The 22,167-nt window shown below is 46.3% G+C and overlaps 1 protein-coding gene across 2 annotated transcripts in view; it reads left to right on the top strand.

Moving 5' to 3' along the window:
* ZMAT4 (zinc finger matrin-type 4) overlaps positions 1–22,167 on the top strand; it is a 446,679-nt gene that overhangs the window by 148,940 nt on the left and 275,572 nt on the right. The window contains exon 2 of one of the 2 annotated variants that reach the window (XM_033947497.1): positions 17,552–17,653. In XM_033947497.1, the coding sequence (XP_033803388.1) occupies positions 17,552–17,653 (102 nt within the window). Of the gene's footprint in view, positions 1–17,551; positions 17,654–22,167 lie in introns of those variants that run through there. The other variant, XM_033947498.1, reaches the window with a different exon arrangement.

Genomic DNA, 22,167 nt, shown 5'->3' with positions numbered 1-22,167 from the left:
CAGGGAAAGCTTGGGACGGCGGTGGCTTGGGGGCTGTTCCCCAATGGCGGTGGCAGCAAACCGCGTGGCTTGGGGGAGGGCACGGAGAAAGAAAGAAAGGGGGCAGACAGGGAGACAGAAAGAAAAAGTTGGGGGAGAGAATGAGGTCTGAAGGAGAGGAAACATACAGGAGGCTGAAAGAAAGGAAGAAAGATTGGATGCGCAGTCAGAAGAAGAAAGTGCAACCAGAGACTCATGAAATCACCAAACAACAAAGGTAGGAAAAATTATTTTATTTTCAATTTAGTGATCAAAATGTGTCTGTTTTGAGAATTTATATTTGCTGTCTATATTTTGCACTATGGCTCCCTTTTACTAAACCGCAATAACATTTTTTAGCGCAGGGAGCCTATGAGCATTGAGAGCAGTGCGAGGCATTCAGCGTAACTCTCTGTGCTAAAACCTACTATTGTGGTTTAGTAAAAAGGGAGGGGGTATATTTGTCTATTTTTGTATTTTGTTACTGAGGTGACATTGCATAGAGTCATCTGCCGTGACCTCTTTGAAAAAACCCGGAATATGAATAATTCACATTTTCTCTGCCTTTCAGTGTGCTTTGTGTTTTTTAAAAAATTTTATTGTTGGTAGATCATTTTGACTTAGTCATTATAAAAGTAGCTCGCAAGCCCATAAAGTGTGGGCACCCCTGCATTATGCTATAAAACAATAAAATTCAGCAGAAATGTACTAGCTGTGAGATCAATATATAATTTACCAGTAAATAATCTGGGACATCAACTTACATATTTTTCAAATAATCGTTTTTTAGTAATTTCCTGAAGGACATATATGAGTGAGCTTGAGAAATAATGGCTCTTAGCCATTGATCCATTTTACCTGCCTGAAAGCTGAGCAATTTATCTAAAAATCTCTTGTATTGACAGTATTTCGGCAGTTGGAACCCAAGCACAGTATTGGGTAGAGCTTTGGATTCTTGCCCAGAAATAGCTAAGAATAAAAAATTTAAATTGAATCAGGTTGGGCAGACTGGATGGTCCATTCGGGTCTTTATCTGCCGTCATCTACTATGTTACTATTTTACTATGTTACTATGACAGGGCTTAATAGTTGGAAAAGTAAACAAACGTTGCCCTTGAGTATTCCTATTAGGTCTGTATCACTCGAAGCATAAAACATCTGAATTACTAAGATTATATTCCACACACCCTGGTTTAGGAGTAAGTTTCACTGCTGTTATGGTATGTGCAAAAATAACCTGGCTTTAGAATGGCATCTCTGACCGTTAACAGTATTCTCATGGTACTTCCACTAGGGTCAAGTTATCAAGCTGTCAAATTGTCCCTGCCTAGTTTCTAAATGATGCCTCTGACTCCGAGCAGTAGTTTCATAGTGTGAGGTGAGAGAGGTAACTTGAGGAATGAGGGATGCAGCTGTTCTTGGAGGAGAGAGAGGGGTTAGGGAGCTCTAGAGAGGCACAGGGATCCTCTCAGGGACTCCATTCCAAAATGTTCATGGTTGCAACAACACAAATAGAAGAGCCCTACTGAAAAATACCCATGTATTTTGCTATATCCTTCCTGGTATTTTACAAAAGGCTCCAAGTTCATTAGAACCTTTTGGGGAAATAAACAGTGGGAACAGAGCAAGTCCAAACCTGGACATCTCAGTTCCATTTTTAGCATCCCTTAACAGGCTTTTGCATGTATCTATTATTTTCAGTCAAACATATGAGCATAAGAACATAAGAATATCCTTACTGGGTCAGACCAATGGTCGATCAAGCCCAGTAGCCCATTCTCAAGGTTGCCAATCCAGGTCACTAGTATCTGGCCAAAACCCAAGGAGTAACAATATTCCATGCTACCAATCCAGGGCAAGCAGTGGCTTCCCCCATGTCTTTCTCAATAACAGACTATGGACTTGTCCTCCAGGAACTTGTCCAAGCCTTCCTTAAAATCTTCCTTAAAACCATGTGGGGGCATAATAATAAAAAAAAAATGTCTAAGTCCCCTGATGGCCTAAGCCCCTAAACACTGATAGTAGCAGTAGAGAAAATGTCCATTTAAAAAAAAAAAAAAGTTCAAAATGAGGTTTTCTTTGAGAATGGCTTATCTCTACTTTTATAAATTACTAGCTGATGCCCCGGCGTTGCACGGGTATTTAATTATAGTAATAACACTGTAAATGGATTCAAATAAAGATACTTTATAGTGGTGAATGAAATTATTTTTTTACAGCTTTATAAAAAGTAAAATATTCAAATTATAATTTGAAATATTTGACAAAATGAATACAATACAACTAACACAAAACTTGATTATAAACAACATTTTTAGTTTCACCTCCAGGAGCAAGAACATATAAATTCTTGGGTGAACCCACCCTTGAGCAAGCAATATAGAGTTGTCCAGCCCTCAGCTACAGACAAGGGTTGGCTCAGTTGACCCATTTAGTAACTTTGAGTTTACACCCAGCAGTGTCTACGGTGAGCTGTCAAAGCTCAAGGTTAACAAAGCAATGGGGCCGGACAACCTGCACCCCAGGGTGCTTAGGGAGCTGTGTGATGTCTTGGCGGAGCCACTGTCCGCGCTCTTCAACCTCTCCCTTAGTACAGGCAGCGTCCCGTTGGACTGGAGGACGGCTAACAACATTCCACTCCACAAGAAAGGCTCAAAGATGGAGACAGCAAACTACAGACCAGTGAGTCTAACATCGATAGTGAGCAAACTAATGGAAACTCTAATCAAACACCAATTAGATAAGATCCTGGATGAGGAGAATCTACGGGATCCCCGACAACATGGATTTACTAAGGGGAGATCCTGCCAATCCAACCTGATCAGCTTCTTTGACTGGGTAACGGGGAAGCTGGATATTGGGGAGTCCCTGGACATCGTGTACCTGGACTTTAGCAAAGCATTCGATAGCGTACCACACCGCAGGTTACTGAGCAAGATGAGTTCTATAGGATTAGGTAACACATTGACGAAATGGGTTGGGAGCTGGCTTGGAGGTAGGCTCCAAAGGGTGGTGGTGAACGGCACCCCCTCCGAAATGACGGAGGTGATTAGTGGAGTACCACAGGGCTCAGTCTTGGGCCCAATCCTATTCAACATCTTTATAAGAGACTTGGCAGAAGGGCTTCAAGGTAAAATAACATTATTCGCTGATGACGCCAAACTGAGTAATGTAGTGGGCAAATGCACAACAGACGAAGATTCAGTGCCCGACAACATGATGCACGACCTACTCCTACTGGAGCGATGGTCTAGGACATGGCAACTCAACTTCAATGCCAAAAAATGCAAAGTTATGCACCTGGGCAGCCAGAATCCATGCAAGTCTTATACCCTTAATGGCGAGATCCTAGCAAAAACGGTAGCAGAACGAGATTTGGGGGTAATCGTCAGTGAGGACATGAAGTCTACCAATCAAGTGGAGCAGGCTTCGTCCAAGGCAAGACAAATCATGGGCTGCTTACGAAGGGGTTTCGTCAGTCGTAAGGCGGAAGTCATTATGCCATTGTATAGATCCATGGTGAGGCCCCACCTGGAATACTGTGTGCAATTCTGGAGGCCGCATTATCGCAAGGATGTGCTGAGACTGGAGTCGGTGCAAAGAATGGCCACCCGGATGGTCTCGGGACTCAAGGATCTACCATACGAAAAACGGCTTGACAAATTACAGCTATACTCGCTCGAGGAGCGCAGAGAGAGGGGGGACATGATCGAGACGTTCAAGTATCTTACGGGCCGCATCGAGGCGGAGGAAGATATCTTCTTTTTCAAGGGTCCCACGACAACAAGAGGGCATCCGTTGAAAGTCAGGGGCGGGAAACTACGAGGTGACACCAGGAAATTCTTTTTCACTGAAAGAGTGGTTGATCGCTGGAATAGTCTTCCACTACAGGTGATTGAGGCCAGCAGCGTGCCTGATTTTAAGGCCAAATGGGATCGGCACATGGGATCTATTCACAGGGCAAAGGTAGGGGAGGGACATTAAGGTGGGCAGACTAGATGGGCCGTGGGCCCTTATCTGCCGTCTATTTCTATGTTTCTATGTTTCTATGTCCATGGGAAAAACAGGGGGATCTTAAATCCACTCCACGGTATGTAATAGTCTGTCCCTGTGATTTGTTGATTGTGATAGAGAATGCAAGTCTCACTGGAATTTGCAATCTCTTAAACTGAAAAGGAAGATGTGTTGCAAGTTTCGTTTAAATCGGGCAAGCCGTTTTTGCGTTGGCAGCTTTTTACATTTTTTTTTTTTTTTTTTTTTCAGTTCAATATTTTTTATTGAGTTTTTTGAAAAAATATAAATGGGTGAAATCTGAATTTCTGTTTGTAGCTCCGCCCACATGTGCAGATGGGCTGCGAGACCCCCAGAACATATCACCCCAGGTAGTGAGGGATCTGCATACCAAGTTTCGTTCAAATCGGGCAAACCGTTTTTGCGTTGGCAGCTTTTTACATTTTTTCCATTGACATGAATGGGTGAAATCTGATTTTCTGTTTGTAGCTCCGCCCATGTGTGCAGGTGGGCCGCGAGACCCCCAGAACATATCACCCCAGGTAGTGATGGATCTGCATACCAAGTTTCGTTCAAATCGGGCAAGCCGTTTTTGCATTGGCAGCTTTTTACATTTTTTCCATTGACACGAATGGGTGAAATCTGATTTTCTGTTTGTAGCTCCGCCCACGTGTGCAGGTGGGCCGCGAGACCCCCAGAACATATCACCCCAGGTAGTGAGGGATCTGCATACCAAGTTTCGTTCAAATCGGTCAAGCCGTTTTAGCGTGATCGCGGCACATACACACACACATACATACACACATACATACCTCCGATTTTATATATATAGATTTATTACACTATTTATCACTATTTGTATTGGGCACACGTGAGATATCCGATGATGGTGAACTGGCAGGGGTTTGCTTAGCCTTTGCCTTGCTGTTCTAAGCGCTGGAGGTTCTCCCTTCACTGACCTCTCACACTAAGGATATCCCGTTTCAAATAAATTTTTTAACTAACATATATATAAAATAGTCTCTTCATTGTTTGTTGGTTTCACTACCTATTACAATCTCTAGAAAACCACTCTCAGAACCTATTGACTGTTACTGCCTTTTTGTTTGTATCTTTTGTAACTACCTCTACATTCAGCAGTTTAATCGTCCAGACCACCACAATGTCTAAAATTAAAACACATGCCCAACCAAAAATATTGCCCAAATGTCCAAAACGCCCAAAGCAAGACCTTTTAGGCGAAGGAGGGGTCAGTTTTTCACCTAAAAGTTGGATTCTGTAACCGGCGTCTGTCAAAAACAATATCGGTTACACAATCCCCCCCCCCCCCAGCCGCAACGATTGCAGCAGGAGATATGCCTAATCTCTCCTGCCGCGACTGCAATTCCCCCCAAATGGCCTGTTACAGGCAGGAGGGATCCCAAGCCCTCCTGCCGACACCCCCCAAACCCCTGACAATACCAGCAGGAGGAAGCCCAGGCCCTCCTGCTGAAGACGCAGGCCTCCACCCTCTGCAAATCCCCACCCCCAGACAATACCGGTAGGAGGGAACCCAAGCCCTCCTGCTGGAAGGCGAACCCCCACCCCCCTCAAATACAGGCAGGATGGAGCCCAGACCCTCCTGTCCATGGCATACCCCCCCCCCCACACACGATCTCCCCCTGAACCCCCGATCGCCCCTAGCCCCTGAACTGCCCCGACACTACCCGGGCCCTCCCTAACCCCGGACACCTCCCCTAACTCCCAACACCCCCCAATTTACCTTCATGTTGGCCGGCTGTTCAGAGGCAGGGTAAAGGCCTAAGCTAGATACATCTAAAACCAGTTTTGATTATCGGTACTTGGATTATCTGCCTTTTTGATCGTCCAAGTACCGATTTAGGCCACTTTTTGAATTTTTTTTTGGGAGGGGGATTATGAGCCCCATAGGATTCTAAATTTTCAGCTGAAAGTTCCCTAAATTTAAAAGCATAAATGTTATACTTACATTTATGGACCCTAAAGTGACTGATTATGAATGGATTGAAAAGGGCATTACAGGTGGTGCACTACAGAGATCAGTTCTTGCACTGGGTCTTTTTCAATGTTTTTATTATCAATATTGCATAAAGGCTCTCTGGAATGATTTGCTTTATTATTATTATTTTTTTTTTGTAAATGATTCCAAACCCTAAAAAGTGTGGGAAAACATGAGGAGGATCTAGTGAATCTCGAGATATGGTCTCAAACATACCTAGCAAGTCAGGTGGTTAAGGATATCCACAATGAATATGTATGAGATGAATTTGCATGCACTACCTCCATTCTACGCAAATCTTGAGATCCCCTGGTCTAGAGTTTAGTAGCTAGGTTTTAATGCTAAAAATACAAGATTATACATTCATTTTATTTTATTTGCTTGAAATTAGCTCTTCCACCAAAACCTGAAACTATACCCAGCCTACATCATAAACATTAAATTTCATCAGCATTGCAAGCTGGTTATGCTCAATTTCCTAATCATATTTTTGATAACCTCTAAATAGTGTATTATTAACAGAGCAATAAAGGACTCCAGTGCTGTTTGCCTCCCAGTCTTGGCAGGATGCCCAAGCCTAGTCTTTGGCTGAATGCTCTTCCCAGTGTTTCAACAAAGTGGGTTTCAAACATGAGCAAGCATAGCAAACTTTAAAATGACTACAATCACATTTATCATTGAAAACCAAAGTTCCTTCGTAGGCTTTTCTGTTTATTTGGTATTATCTTCATGTTTAACCTTATATTCCAAAATATGTGGAGGGGCATAATCGAAAGGAACGTCTAAGTCCGTTTTCGTCTAAGCCACAAGTCGTCCAAAGTAAAAAAACAGCCTAGGACACATTTTCAAAAAATAAGTCCATAATTTTTTTTGTTTCGAAAATTGTTTTTATGCTTTTTATTCAAAAATTGTCTAACTATATGTCCTGCTGATCTGATCGTCTAAGCTGCTAAATCGTCTATCTTTATACCACATTTTTGTCCAACTCTTCGTCCAAGTCAAAAACACCTAGAACAAGCCCTGTTGGATGTGGGAGGGGTCTGCAAAGTGATGGACTGAACACCCAGATATGGCACCTAAATAGTGGGGTACCTTACAGGGCACTGCTGTAAACTTTGCAAAAAGGGTGCCATGTCCTCTTCTCACTACAGCTCTCTTATAGGTCATGGTGAGCCCCCCAAACCACCTCCAGAATCCCCTAGACCCACTTATCTACCACCCTAATAGCCCTTATGGTTGCAGGAGCCACTTATATGCCAGTAAAAAAGGGGGTGTATAGAGGAGTGCACATGTTTACGTATCAATGCAGTGATTACAGGGGCTTAAGGGCATGGGTCCTCCTCTCCATGAGTCCTTAACCCACCCCCAAGACGGCTTAAGCCGCCTCTGTGTTGGACGACTAGGCTTTCCTATGCCAGGCTGCCAGGTGATGATGGTCTGGAGGCTGAATTTTAAAGGTGTGATTACAATTTTTATAGGGTTGGAGGGGGGGGTCGGTGATCACTGGGGTAGTGTGTGGGGGTCTGTATTATGTGTGTGCAGTACTTATCTGGTGACTTTACATAGGTTTTTGTGACTTAGACCATGTTTTAAATGGTCTAAGTCACAACGTCCAAGTTAGGTCTAGGCTCTGTTGTAAAACTTTCGGTTATTCATGCTGTACGACTAAGTCTAAGCCTGCCCACGTCCCGCCCAAATCCCACCCTCGACACTCCTCCTGAAATTCCACGTTTAGCTATGGTTGTTCAGCGGCACTATGAAGGCCTAGATCGTTTAGAAATACGTCCAAAACCCGGGTTGATTATCAGCACTTGAACGTCTTTCATTTATGATCGTCCAAGTGCCGACTTAGGCCAGTTTTGGACATTTTTCTCTTTCGATTATGAGCCCCATAGGCTATAAATCAACAGTTTTAATGTATAATATATTTTATTTTGGTACACTGCTGCTTTTGTATGTTCAGTGGACTAATAGTATCTTAGACCCATACTTGTATTGCTGAGTCGGTTTTCAGGTGAGACAGTGGAGATACAAATCCTACTGCTGATAGACATTATGGTGTCAGTATTCAACCTCAAGCTATCCAAATAATCAGAGGTACTTAGACCCTCTTTTACTAAGCCATGTTCATAGGAACCTTTATGAACATCGGAGCATTTAGTACCCCGGGCCATGGTAAAAACCTCTACCACAGCTTAGTAAAGTGGGGGGGGGGGAAATAATCACAAAGTACTGCCTCTGACTACCATGGCACTGAGTAGTTTGTTCTGGGATGATCCATCAGAGGAGATGGTGAGGGGTCATCAGTAATGTGAGTACCAACCACATTCAATGCTGGTGCCTGCATAACTTAGGGTTTGTAGCTGAGTTGAATATTTAGGGCTCCTTTTACAAAGGTGTGTTAAGGCCCTAACACACCTTTGTAAAAGGAGCCCTAAATATTGAGCAGGTGGTAGTTTTTCAGGTAGCACGCGCTAATCCAGTGCATGCGCTAAAAATGCTAGCGCACCTTTGTAAAAAGAGCCCTTAGTGTCGGTGCTCAGACATGGTTCAGCATTAAATATAAACAATTCAAAACTCATCCGATGCAATGTTCTAATTTATTCTATACTGACCATTGACAAGTATCTGGTCAGTTTACAATACTAAAATTAAGATACATTTTTTTAAAAATAAAAGGTCATTTTAAAATAACATAATTGATTGACGAGACATAGACAGATTTGGTACGAGAGGTACTGGGGTAGGGGTAAAAAATAAAATTACATCGAAGTAGAAATAAAATTCAAGAGGAAAGTGAGAGAGGGAGGAGGATAAAAACAAGGGAGAGGAAGTCACTTCGTAAAAGCAGTTCTCTTTCATCATTGATCTTGGGTGCAGTTAATGTCATATGTGGCTGTTAGTGATTTAAAAACTAGACAATCATAGATTGAATATTGATCCCTCTATGTATTTAAAAAAAAAACCTTTTTATGCTTCATGTCTTAGGGCTCCTTTTATCAAGCCGTGCTAGCGGTTTAACGCATGTAATAGCGCGCGTTAAACTGCTGGCCGCACTAGCTGCTACTGCCTCCTCTTGAGCAGGCGGTAGTTTTTAGCCAGCGCAGGGGTTAGCGCGTGATGAAACATCGCATGTTAACCCCGCTAGCACGGCTTGATAAAAGGAGCCCTTAGTGTTCGCTGTTCTTCATTCAGATTAGAGCCTTTTTGCATTGCAATATTTTGAAAAAGAGATCACAAAAGTCCCATAAATATGAACATTTTTATTAAGATGACCAGATAGTTCCATGTCACAAAACACAGTCACTGATACAGTGCTGATTTTATCCCAGTGCATTCACCCCCTCTTCTACAAAGCCATGCCAGTGGCAACAGCCCCAAAGTCCTTTAAATCTCTATGGGCTTCGGGGCTGTTACTGCATGGCTTTGTAGAAGAGGGAGTCAAGGAGCTATAGCTCTCCTTTTTTTTTTTTTTGGGGGGGGGTCAAATTCATATCTCCCATCCATGTAAAGTTGAAGGTTTTATTCACTACTTTGGCTCCCACAGTTTATACATTAATGCTCAACATGTTTCGCTAAAGAAGCTGCCTCAGGGACAAATGATTGTAATATCTTCTTAATACCTTGTTAACCATTTCTCCCTTCAGCTTCAGATTGCTCAAAGGAGCAGGCATAACAGAATCAGTGCCATAATAAAATCAAACTGATTTTACTGATTCACCCAATGGAGCACTAACCCCAGAATGATTTACAATAAAGAGCTCATCTTTCCCACATGCATCACTTTGTACTTGCTCAGATTAAACACCATCAGCTTTGTTATGACTACGACATGTTTGCTCATTGAATTGATCCTTTTGTTTTCTAGAGTTTGATGGTGTTAAATGTTGATATGTCAATCTGATTATATAATTTGGTGTTGTCAATTTTTATTTTTTTTAACTTTATTTAGTTTTAATACCAACAAAAAGTGCAATACAATTTATATACAAATAATGATAATCAATGTTATTTATGTATATTTATGAATGTGTTGGTGTACTTCGTGTTGTATAAAGCGGATTATAAATAAACCAAATCAACCCATCTGCCATTTTGATACCCACACTTGTTTGTTACAGAGAAAAATTGCCTGCCTTTAAAATATAGTTTGTATCTGAAGTCTGGAATATTTCTGGGCTCTGTTTCTTCTAACTAAGCAACACAAAATGAAGTTGTTGGGTGACAAAATTAATAGGAATCTCAAAAGCAACTACATACGCCTTCCTTGTTACATAAGCAAGCTCAGAAAATAAGGGAGAGACAATGAAAGAGAAAAAACATAAAAATGTGAGTCATTCCAGTACTGTCGTCTTCATCAAAAGGAATGCAAAACCTATGTAGCACAGTATGACATGGAGCAATGGATCATCCATGCACCATTCTTTTTCCTCAGTCCTTGGCAGTGGCATAGTAAAGGAGGGGAGGGGGCGGAGGGCATTGACTTTGCAGGGGGCATGGTGCCTCTCTCTCCCCTACACACACACATACCTACTTTAAAAGTTTGCTGCTCGCCCAGACTCGGCTCCCTTATAACATCACATCTTGGTCGCGGGACCAGGACGTGACATTGGAAGAGTATGTGTGTGTGTGTGTTGGGGGGGGGGGGTTTACACGGTGCGGTGATGCCAGGCATCAACTTCACTCACTGCGCCAGTGGTCCTTGGTCAATCAACATGAAGCACTGTATAATGCAAACCATGACTTGACAATAATGAAACCTGATTGCTGTGCACAGACTTCAGACCTTAAATAAGGACAAATAGAACAAATACAGCTCATGTGCAACAGATAGACATTAATCTATATTTAAGGGGCTGCAAGGTTAAAATCCTTTATTTGTGGGTGAGCCCCATGCACTCCCAACTGGGCCATGTATTTTTAAAGAAGTATCCTGTAGATAAGGCCACCATTCTATTTAAAAAAAAACAAAAAAAACCCCTACCCTCCTCCTGAGCATCTATTCCCTAACCTTCCCTACACCTTCATCAAGTTGTCCCGTTCCTCCATAATTTCGTACTAAATTCAGTATTTGGCACTGAAAAAGCAACATTGACAAAAATGAGCACTAAGCACCATTAAATGAACGGTGCTCAGAGTTGAGCAGCATTTATAGAATAGCTTTTGGTACTGGGATCTGTGCTCATTTTTGGCATGAGGATTTATACCAACTAAAACCTGATGTAAATTCACACTTAAATTAAGAAAGGATCTCACTTTCTATGTAACACTGCGCACAGATACGCAGAATGCCCCTGATGTGACCATGCTCCTCCCATGGCCACACACCCCTTTTTGGATCTACACATACAATTTATGTGAAGATCCCAACTCCTAAAGATGTGTGCATAAATTTAAAATTAATGACAATTTGTGCCAATAATTGATTAGTGTTCAATTATCTGCACTGATTGGCTCATATGTCAAACTGCATGCACAAATTTTGAGTGCCATCTATAGAATTAGGGTGTGTTTAGGCCAATACTTTGGAGTACTCTTCTGCTGTATCTTTGACAAGAATCCTCCTTTTCATATTTTAAACTGGCCTCAAGACCTATATTTATGAAAAGGCTTTTGGTGCATAAATTTATTTCAGTACCAGGGCTGCAGCATTGACTGATTTGGGGCACCTGAAATCTCACTATATTTCTTTTCTGTTCTTTCATTTATGTGGCATTCTTTTCTGCATAGATGGCATGGAAACTTAGAAAAGGAATGCCTGGAGGCAGCCAGCACTTTTGGAAAATGGCTGGAGCTCTTCCGGAAGAAGAGAGGAGGCTTGGCAGGAGTAGAATGAGGCGGAACTGGGCAGGGCTAGAGGCAGAACGGTGCGGGGTCATGTGTCTGGGGTTTCTCAGAGAAGAATATAGTAACCCTAGTGTAAGGAAGAGAAATGCAGTAAAAAGAGGGAGATTAAGGACTGGATGGTGACAAGGGAGGTGGTGTAATAGATTTACCACCAAATACGTTTCCTTAGCATGAGAAGTGACCTATTACCTCTTCCTGCCTTTTATACTACTCCACATCTAAACCTGATGTGTATTTCCCTGATGGCTCACAGAGTTGCACTCTAGCTTGATTGTTTATAACAGTGTAAGCTTGTTACTCCATGTACAATACAACTTTTTGTATTTAGCTGTTCTTGTTGATTTCATTGGTATGGTGTTAGGTTGATCAATAAACTTGTGTTATTGGCTTCCTGCATATATTAAACCCATTCAACTTTACCTTACAAAATCTTGATCAGTATACTACTTCTGCTGATTTTTGTATCTTGCATACCTTCAGTGTATGAACCTACTCTGCCATTCTTGACTTTAGCGTGTTTCCTGACCACTCTTTTGCCTGCTGTTTTGATGGTGTTGTTGTTCTAAAAGACTGTCCTGTCTCATCTAAACAAAATACTTGCGGTTCATGCTCCAAGCTACAGAAAGGATGGTAGACGTGTGGAATAGTCTCCTGGTAGAGGTGGTGGAGACAAAGACTGTGTCTGAATTCAAGAAAGTGTGAGACAGGCACGTGGAGAGGAGTAGATAGTTGATGATATAGATGGACATATTGGATGAGCCATTTGGCTTTTATCTGCTGTCATGTTTCTATGTTTCCATTAACCTGAAAGAAAATGGGGCTGTTTTAAGTGAATATATACGACCTAGGCCCAGGGTCCTTGGTGTTTCTCATGCTGCTTGACCTGGCTATGACAGTGGGATAATATGATTGGAAAGAGGAAGTAAAGCATTCTAAAAGAGGGAAGCTAAAAGAAAGAAAAAAAAATACTGTTTCAGTGTCTGAGATGAGGAATTTAGGATTTAGCTCACTTCATTTCAGTAGTAACTCAAGTTGAATTACATTTAGATGCAATAGGTATATTTCAGTCCCAAGAGGGCTTATAATCTAAGTTTGTATCTGAGGGAATTGAAGTTTAATGACATGCCCAGGAACAGCAGTGGGATCTGATCCCAGGTTTCCTTGATTCTCAGCCTTCTTTACTATCCATTAGACTACATATGACAAGGTGAGAGAGAAGAAATAAATTTGAGAGGATAACATAAGCAAGATGAACACTATGTAAAAGTGCTTCAAGGAGATGGATAGATTTTAAATATTTTGGCTATGTGTTGGGGGGTGGGGGGGTGGAGAGAGGCTTTGAGCATACCGAGCCACCACCACCATGCGATTGATTTCCTCCTGGAAGACAGGGTCTAGGAGACCTCTCTTTCAGGCCGGTATTACCTACAGTTTTGTTGCACTGCCACACAAAGGGGCCACTAACAAAATAATAATTCTCACATGTTCCAACAGACAGGACCACACACTATACATTTCTACATACTACTACTATTAACCATTCTAATCTACTAGATATACTGTATAGTGCTGTATACACATTATGTAGGTACTTTCTCTGTCCCTAAAGGGCTCATAATATAAGGGTTTTTTTTATTGCATCTGAGGTAGTGGAATGTTAAGTGACTTGCACTGTGTCACAAAGAGCTACAGTGGGAATTGATCCCAGTTCCCCAGGATCAATGGCGACCTAGCATTTGTGACACACGTGGCCCATCATTTTTTGACACCCCCCCATCTGTATGAAACCATGATTTTTAGTAACAATCCACATGTCACACATGAGTACCTAGGAAAACGCAGCATCTTACATACTGCAGTGAGCAGTACAACATCAATACGCCCATTGTAAAACTAATCAAGCCAGACTACCGTATTTTCACGCAGATAATGCGCACCCGTGTAAAACGCGCACACGGGTATAGCGTGCAGAAACCACGATTTTATGTACAAAAACTTTTGTATACCGCGCTCACGGGTATACCGCGCATGCTGCCCGACTGTCCTTTCGCCCGCCCCGACTCTCCTCTGGCCACCCCGACTCTCCTTTCGCCCTCCCCGACTCTCCGTGCGCTGTCCCGACTATCCGTTCACCCTCCCTGACTTTCCGTGCACTGCCCCACCTCTCCGTGCGCTGTCCCGACTCTCCGTTCACCCTCCCTGACTTTCCGTGCACTGCCCCGACTCTCCGTGCGCTGTCCCGACTCTCCGTTCACCCTCCCTGACTTTCCGTGCACTGCCCCGCCTCTCCGTGCGCTGTCCCGACTCTCCGTTCACCCGCCCTGACTTTCCGTGCACTGCCCCGACTCTCCGTGCGCTGTCCCGACTCTCCGTTCACCCGCCCTGACTTTCCGTGCACTGCCCCGCCTCTTGTGTAGTTGGGACAGACGGGAGCCAAACCCGCCTGTCCGGCAGGCAGCCAACGACGGAATGAGGCCGGATTGGCCCATCCGTCCCAAAGCTCCGCCTACTGGTGGGGCCTAAGGCGCGTGGGCCAATCAGAATAGGCCCTGGAGCCTTAGGTCTCACCTGGGGGCGCGGCCTGAGGCACATGGTCGGGTTGGGCCCATGTGCCTCAGGCCGCACCCCCAGGTGGGACTTAAGGCTCCAGGGCCTATTCTGATTGGCCCACGCGCCTTAAGCCCCACCAGTAGGCGGAGCTTTGGGACGGATGGGCCAATCTGGCCTCATTCCGTCGTTGGCTGCCTGCCGGACAGGCGGGTTTGGCTCCCGTCTGTCCGGCCAACTACCAAAGGTATGGGGAAGGGGGGTGGGGGTGTCGTGGGGGTCAGCCAGGGGGGTCACGGGTCGGCTGGGGGGGCGGTCGGAGGTTCTTGGGGGGGGCGGTCGTTGGAGGGAGGGGGGTTTGCGTCGAGGGCAGGAGGGCCTGGGATCCCTCCTGCCCGTAATGTAGTGCGGGGTGGGGGTAGGGGGTCGCCGTGGCCAGGAGGGTTTGGGCTCCCTCCTGGCCCGATATTGTCGGGGAGTTGGGGAGTCGGCCGGGCAAGAGGGCTTGGGCTCCCTCTTGCTCAGATCGTGGATTCGGGTGCGGGTGGGAGCGCGTGCGAGCGGTCGTTCGGGGTGGGGGTGCGAGCGGTCCTGTCGGGGGGGGTGAATCGGGCGTCGGGCGGGGTGGGAACTATGTAAAAAAATTTTTGTATACCGCGCTCACGCGTATAACGCGCGAGGGGTATGCGTGGTAGGTAAAAACGCGTATAACGCGCGCGTTATATGCGTGAAAATACGGTAGTACAGATCAATCCTGCACAGTCAATCCTAACAGAAAATCATGTCTTTTGAGCACACAGAAAACACCTTCGCCTAGTATGGAATATGTAATCACAAACTAACCCCTCCCCCTTTTACAAAACTGTAGTGTGGTTATAGCCACGGTGGTAACAGCTCAGATGCTCATAGAATTCTGAGCATCAGAGCTGTTACCACCATGGCCAATGCTAAAAAATGCTCTACAGTTTTATAAAAGGGGAGATAAAATAAAAATACGTAGACAAAGGTTAAATTGAACTACCACGTAGCTGGACTCTGCATACAATGCAACACCACAGAAACAGCGATGCATGTCCTTTAAAATAAAAAAATAAATAAATAGAATTTTTTTTCTACCTTGTCTTCTCTGGTTTCTGCTTTCCTCATCTTGTCACTCTCTTCCTTTCATCCACCGTCTACCCTCTCTCTGCCCCTTCTATAGGGTATCTTCTCTCCTTCTATTCCCCTTCCAGAAACTTTATGCTTCCCCCTTCCATCTCTCCCTTCACCCTCATTGGTCTGGCATCCATCTCCTTCCCTCTCCCCCAAGCCCTGGCATCTATCCCTCCCCCTCCATAGTCTGGTATCTCCTTTCCCTCCTTCCCATGGACTTGGCATCTCTGGTTCCTCTCCCTTGTCTTCCTTCTCCCTCCTTCCCTCTGTTTCCCCAGTTGGGTGCTACAACAGCAGCATTTCTCTCTCCCCCCTTCCCTTCCCTGTTAAACAGAAGCATTTCTCCCCACCACTTCCCTGTGCAGCAGCAACATTTCTCTCCCCCTCCCTTGCCTGTGCAGCAGCAGCATTTCTCTTCCCTGTCCTGTGCAGCAACAGTGTTTCTGGCCGGTTCCTTGCTGCAGTTGGTTTTCCATTCAAAGTCATGGGCATTGACACCTCGCGCGATCTGCAGCTGCTTTGAAAGCCTTTTCTCTGACATCGTGACGTCAGAGGGAACACTTCTGACGCAGCTGCGGATTGCGCGAGGAGCCAACGGCTGCGTCTTTGAGCGGAAAAACTACTGCAGGGGAGCTGGCCAGAAACTAAATACCCGACGGAGGGAGCACACCCCTAATTTGAAGTTACTGCCACTGGTTAAGGAAAGCAGCAATGGCAGAATAGGGAGAGTGGCCAGCTGTGCACCCCCTTGGTATGCCACTGCCCAGGATAACAGTCCACTGCACCAACCATTAGGTTGCTCCTCCATTCCATGTCTTTTTACCTGTTTTTCCTTCGTATACATTTAACTGTTAGTCTTGAGGTTTTGCACACAGAATTAGACTCTGCTTTCGATTGGCTTAGTCAAGTAGAAAGCACACCCATGAACATTTTTATATCTTAGTACATAGGCTCCAAAATTACCCCTTGATATCAGTTGTTTCAACTTTAATTGGGCAACATGAATATTTTCCCCACTCTCTTCACCTGATCAGAGGCTCATGTCATCCATTTATTGTCAAGGCATCCACTTCATGTGGCTATATGTAAAACACCATTGCACTAATTTGGAGACTCCAAAAATTCATGGGGTAGGCAGAGAAGTGAGGGGAAAACCAATTAGTACCACCAAAACTGAGATTGGGTAGACCAGATTGGTCTAACTGCTCTTATCTGGAATGGGAGGTTGCATTATTGCAAGCAGCCTATCCTTGATCCCTTCAACAGCAAAGGTGAAGGCTGAAAGGGTAAGGATGAAACCAAGGTTGAAGAAAAGAAGCATGATCTAGCAACACTGCATGCAGGTCAAATTCCAGCTGTATCAGTGTCAGTAGGTTGGTAGTGATTAGGAATTATTCAGTCAGGGCTTGGGGGAGTTCAGAACATTGGCTATTCAAGCAAAAGTGTGGTGATGAAACAAAGAATAACTGAATAGATTGGATCTGCATTATGCAGAGAACTGGGATCCTTTTCAATGAAAGGTGTGAAACTAGTGAATCTAGGTATTGGATAGAGATTTGCACTAATTTAAAACATGAGAAATGCCAACGATATTTCCCATGTCATTTTGTGTCATTCTCTGCCCAAAATGACAGGCCGTCCCTCTCCCCCCCCCCAAAAAAAGCACCTTTTTGTTATCATGCATGCACTACTCACACATCACACATGCACAATAGTACATGCAATATAAGAAGTGTGTGCATGCTTTCAAACTGAGCACACACTTTCCAAACGAGGACACACTACCAGCAATATTGCTCCTGTAATGAAAAAAAATAAATAAATAAAAATTGAAGAATGAACCCTAAAAAAAATGAAAGTTCTTGTAAACAACACAGAAATGAGATGGAATGACCATTTTGCTATTGGATTATGGCGACCTATTCATTCTTATTCATCTAGTTTTCTTTTTGTGACCAGATGAAAACCTCCGACACTGACCAGGAGTTATTTACAGAAAGTTATTGCAAAGTCTGCAGTGCTCAGCTCATCTCACAGTCTCAGAGAGTAGCACATTATGAGGTAAGAACCACATCTTCTTTCTGCTTTCAGACTAAGGTGGGACTGCTAGGTTGCGTTCTATTTACATTCTTAATCTGACAGCCATGGAACACATGGTTGTGAAATATAACCCCTTGGTGGTCCTCTTTCATGAAACAAGTGAACTCCCAGTCCCTCCAAGAGTTTTTGTTTTGTACTTATCTGTTACAGCACTCGATGTCTGCTATAAAACAAAAAGACATCTTTACAATAAATTCACCAACCCCCAGGTCGTTTTCTTATGAAGGGCCATCATATGCTATCACATCTGTTATATAAAAGTGAACTATCGTTGGATGCATTCTCATTAACAGCGGGACCTGGAGTGACCCGCCTCATATACTCTTTTACCCCCTTTCCCACCTTCCTTTCACCTATCTCAATAAAACAAGACACTTTGTTGGTACAACCTGGCCGCAGCCCTGTTTATTGAATATTAAACATATTCATATAACCTTTTAACATAAATAAGCATATATAAATAACATCCATAAATAACACATTAACAACTACCCATAACAATGGTATCACCATTGTGACCTTGATCCCGAGCTACCATTGGATGCAATTGGCCCCCGACCCCGCCATCTAAGCAGGGGTCCGAGGGGTGGCATGTCCCACACATGCCCCATTATCCAGGGTCATCCGACCCACCAGGCACAGCTCCCAGCCGGCCCACCGCTCATCCCTTGATGAGCCCATTAGCCAGTAGCTCGGGATACCGCCACTCCACCAACCTTGCACACCCTTAAAACCAAAGGGCGGGCGGGTGGGAAAGCTGCTTCGGAGGACCAAAACTGTTCGGGTCCTCCGAGCGCCTTGCCTTTTAACCCCTCCCTCCCGCGATCCTCTTCGGCTGCGACGTCTTCTACTTCCGGCGGACCACCCCCCCCTCGAGCCCGCTACCCTGACCCCTCCTCTTGCCTAGCTAGTCCCACGGGCGACATGGCGGGCCACCCAGCCCCGCGTTAATGCCGCCCGTCGAGACTAGCTCTCGGGCTTTTTCTAACAGCGGGACCTGGAGTGACCCGCCTCATATACTCTTTTACCCCCTTTCCCACCTTCCTTTCACCTATCTCAATAAAACAAGACACTTTGTTGGTACAACCTGGCCGCAGCCCTGTTTATTGAATATTAAACATATTCATATAACCTTTTAACATAAATAAGCATATATAAATAACATCCATAAATAACACATTAACAACTACCCATAACAATGGTATCACCATTGTGACCTTGATCCCGAGCTACCATTGGATGCAATTGGCCCCCGACCCCGCCATCTAAGCAGGGGTCCGAGGGGTGGCATGTCCCACACATGCCCCATTATCCAGGGTCATCCGACCCACCAGGCACAGCTCCCAGCCGGCCCACCGCTCATCCCTTGATGAGCCCATTAGCCAGTAGCTCGGGATACCGCCACAGGCCTGTAACGAGTTACAGGCCCCCCCCCAAAACAAAATTTAACAGGGACAGAGCTGCGGCTAGGAGCCCAACACTCGCTCACAACAGGAGGCGAAGTCGTCTAATAGCAAATCACTGCCTATCTCCGATAAGTGCACCCGATCCCTATAGAACAGCCCTGAGCAAGACACATCCACCCAATCGTGTCTTATCTGAATACCCCCCCGTGCCTCGACCCATCGACCCACTTGTCGATTAACTTTGGCTAGTCCTCTCGTCCACCGCCGAGACGCCAACCGGCTCGGCCGAGGAATGATATCCGACCACACCAGCCGCGCCTCCGGGAACCAGCCCTGAGCCACCCCCAACTCCCCAATGACAGTGTCGATCAGGTGTTTTCCACTAAGGGCGTCGACATCGTTGCCCCCCAGATGTAGGATCAGTAGGTCCGGACGCCGAGAGCGCCGTCGCATGTCGCTCAGTAGATGTAGCAGCTGATGCCAGCGCATGCCCCGCTGTCCCCACCAGGATACGAACACTCCGCGATGCCCGAGGCCCAAGTGTTGACCTCCGGGCCGGACTATGGCACGCTCCCCTGCCCAATGGACGTAGGAGTGCCCGATAATCCAAACCGACAGGACCCGCTGCACCGCACCTGCAAGGCAAACCCCGCAGTTAGATCACCGTAACCCGGGAGTTAGAAAGAAGGGAGCTAAACAGTGTCCCCCCCTCCGCCAACACTCCCCCTCCCCGAAACCCCCCCATCCCGACTACCTACCCATCCCTTAATGACCCCACTAGATCCTCCCTCCCGACTGAGAATCCCCACTAGCGGGACGCGGCGGTCGAATGTACCCGCGATATGCATCTGACGACCACCTACCCAATCGCCGAATGACCGCCTCGGGAACCCCCGCCGCAAAGGCACTTGTGGCAGCCCCAATACGGAAGGAATGAGTGCCATAACGAGCCGGGTCCTCGCCGCACCGTCCCAGTGCTAGACGCAACACCGCCAGTAATTGGTACCGCGTGAGCATGGTGCCGTTCTCGTGGACCAACAACGCTACAGCGGAAGGAGGACGGACCGCCATATAGGCCACCAGAGATTGGACGGGGCACGACGTACAACCCTCCACTCGGTTCAAGATTAACGTGCGCCCCCTGCCCAGCTGGTCCGTCTTCGAACGGGCAATGATAACTCGCATCGTGTTCCCGACTATGCACACCTGCCTGCCCATTAGGCCTCGCAGACCCCGCACGTCTGACGGATGGACGAGCAGCTCGCCCACTCGCAGCGCTCCAAAAAATGATAAAGAGAAAGCTGCCCGAAACAAACACGTCTCGTAACTGGAGTTCGTCACCTGTGGCAAGGCATTCACAAGCGCGACCAGCAAGGCATGCGTAATCGGCAGCCGGGAGTCGGGCACCTGCGGGGCTACCCTCCCCCAGGCCGCCAGCATCCTGCGCGGCAGAAACCCCGCCGAAGGACACGTCCAACCGAGGGCCCTGCAAAAGAACGCGAAGCCCGCTAGCTGCCCCGCTGCCGCGCTCCGGGAACAGCCCCGCAGCTGAGACGAGGCTAGGAAATCTGCTACCAGGATCTCCGACACAGGACCAGGATTCCATCCCCGTGACTGCATAAATCTGGACACCAGTGTAAAGCCTTGTTTGTACCGGGCCCACGTAGCCGGGGCTACGGAGTGTTGCAATAAGCCCCAGATCCGTTCTCCACCAGGCTCCACAAATGCTCCGGCATCTGCGATCCCACCGTCTTCGCTGCCGGCGCCAGCTGCCGAAACTGCAAAAAGTGGAAACGAGAAAGAGCGTCAGCTAGTCTGTTTTGTACTCCGGGAACGTGACGTGCCCGAATGAACAGGTTGAGACGTAAGCAGCGCACGACGAGCTCGCGCATCAACGCCGTCACCCGTAGGCATTTCGCCGCCTGCCGGTTGACCACCTCCACCACCCCCATGTTGTCGCACCAAAACACGACTCGCCTATTCCGTAACCTGTCGGGCCACAACTCACAAGCCACCAACAAAGGAAAAAGTTCCAGCAGAGTGATATTACGGGTAAGACCGACCAGCCGCCAAGCCTTGGGCCAAGCTGCTGCGCACCAATCACCCTGGAAGTAGAGCCCGAAACCAATGCCACCTGCCGCGTCGGACTGCAATTCTAGATCCAAATTAGTCACCTCGGGCTGTTGAATTGGGAGAGACCCGTTGAATCGTTCAAGAAACATTGACCACATCCGCAAATCTGCCCGGATCCCCGCCGACATCCGCACAAAGTGTCTGCGGTCCCTTACTCCAGCTGTCGCTGCCGCTAGACGACGGGAAAAGGGGCGACCCATAGGTAAAACCCTACAGGCAAAATTAAGAGACCCTAATAGAGACTGAACTAACCGCAAGGTGGGCTTGCGAGCACCCCGTACCAGTGATATTAACTCTAACAACTGCCGGACCTTGCCTTCCGGAAGCCGAGTCACCATCGCTACGGTGTCTATCTCGATCCCCAGGAACGTGAGGCATGTCGTAGGCCCCTCAGATTTTTCTTCAGACAGCGGAACCCCAAATTCCGCCGCTAGTTCCTCAAACGTGGTCTTCAACAGCCCGCAATCGCCCGAGTCCTCTCCCCCTACAAACAGAAAATCGTCCAAATAATGAACCACCGAGTCCCTCCCCGCGCGCCGCACCGTGACCCAGTGCAAAAAGGAACTGAACAATTCAAAGAAGGCGCAGGAGATAGAACACCCCATAGGCAAACATCGGTCGTAATAGAAGGCACCCTCAAACCGGAAACCCAATAATGGGTACGAGGCCGGGTGAATTGGCAACAACCGAAACGCAGATTCGATGTCCACCTTCGCCATTAAAGCCGCTGGCCCCGCTCGACGAATGAGACACAATGCGCTGTCAAAGGACGCGTATTTCACCGTACAGAGGTCCCGCGGTATGCCTTCGTTCACCGAACGCCCCGCCGGCCTGGATAGGTTGTGTATCAATCGATATTTGCCCGGCTCTTTCTTAGGTATGATCGCCAGGGGAGACACCACCATCACCGGAAATGGTCGATCATGAAATGGCCCC

This window comes from Geotrypetes seraphini, chromosome 6, assembly GCF_902459505.1.
Source record: "Geotrypetes seraphini chromosome 6, aGeoSer1.1, whole genome shotgun sequence".
Taxonomy (NCBI): Eukaryota; Metazoa; Chordata; class Amphibia; order Gymnophiona; family Dermophiidae; genus Geotrypetes; species Geotrypetes seraphini.
Note: the sequence above shows the minus strand (reverse complement) of the source record. Positions and strands in the feature narration are given on the sequence as shown.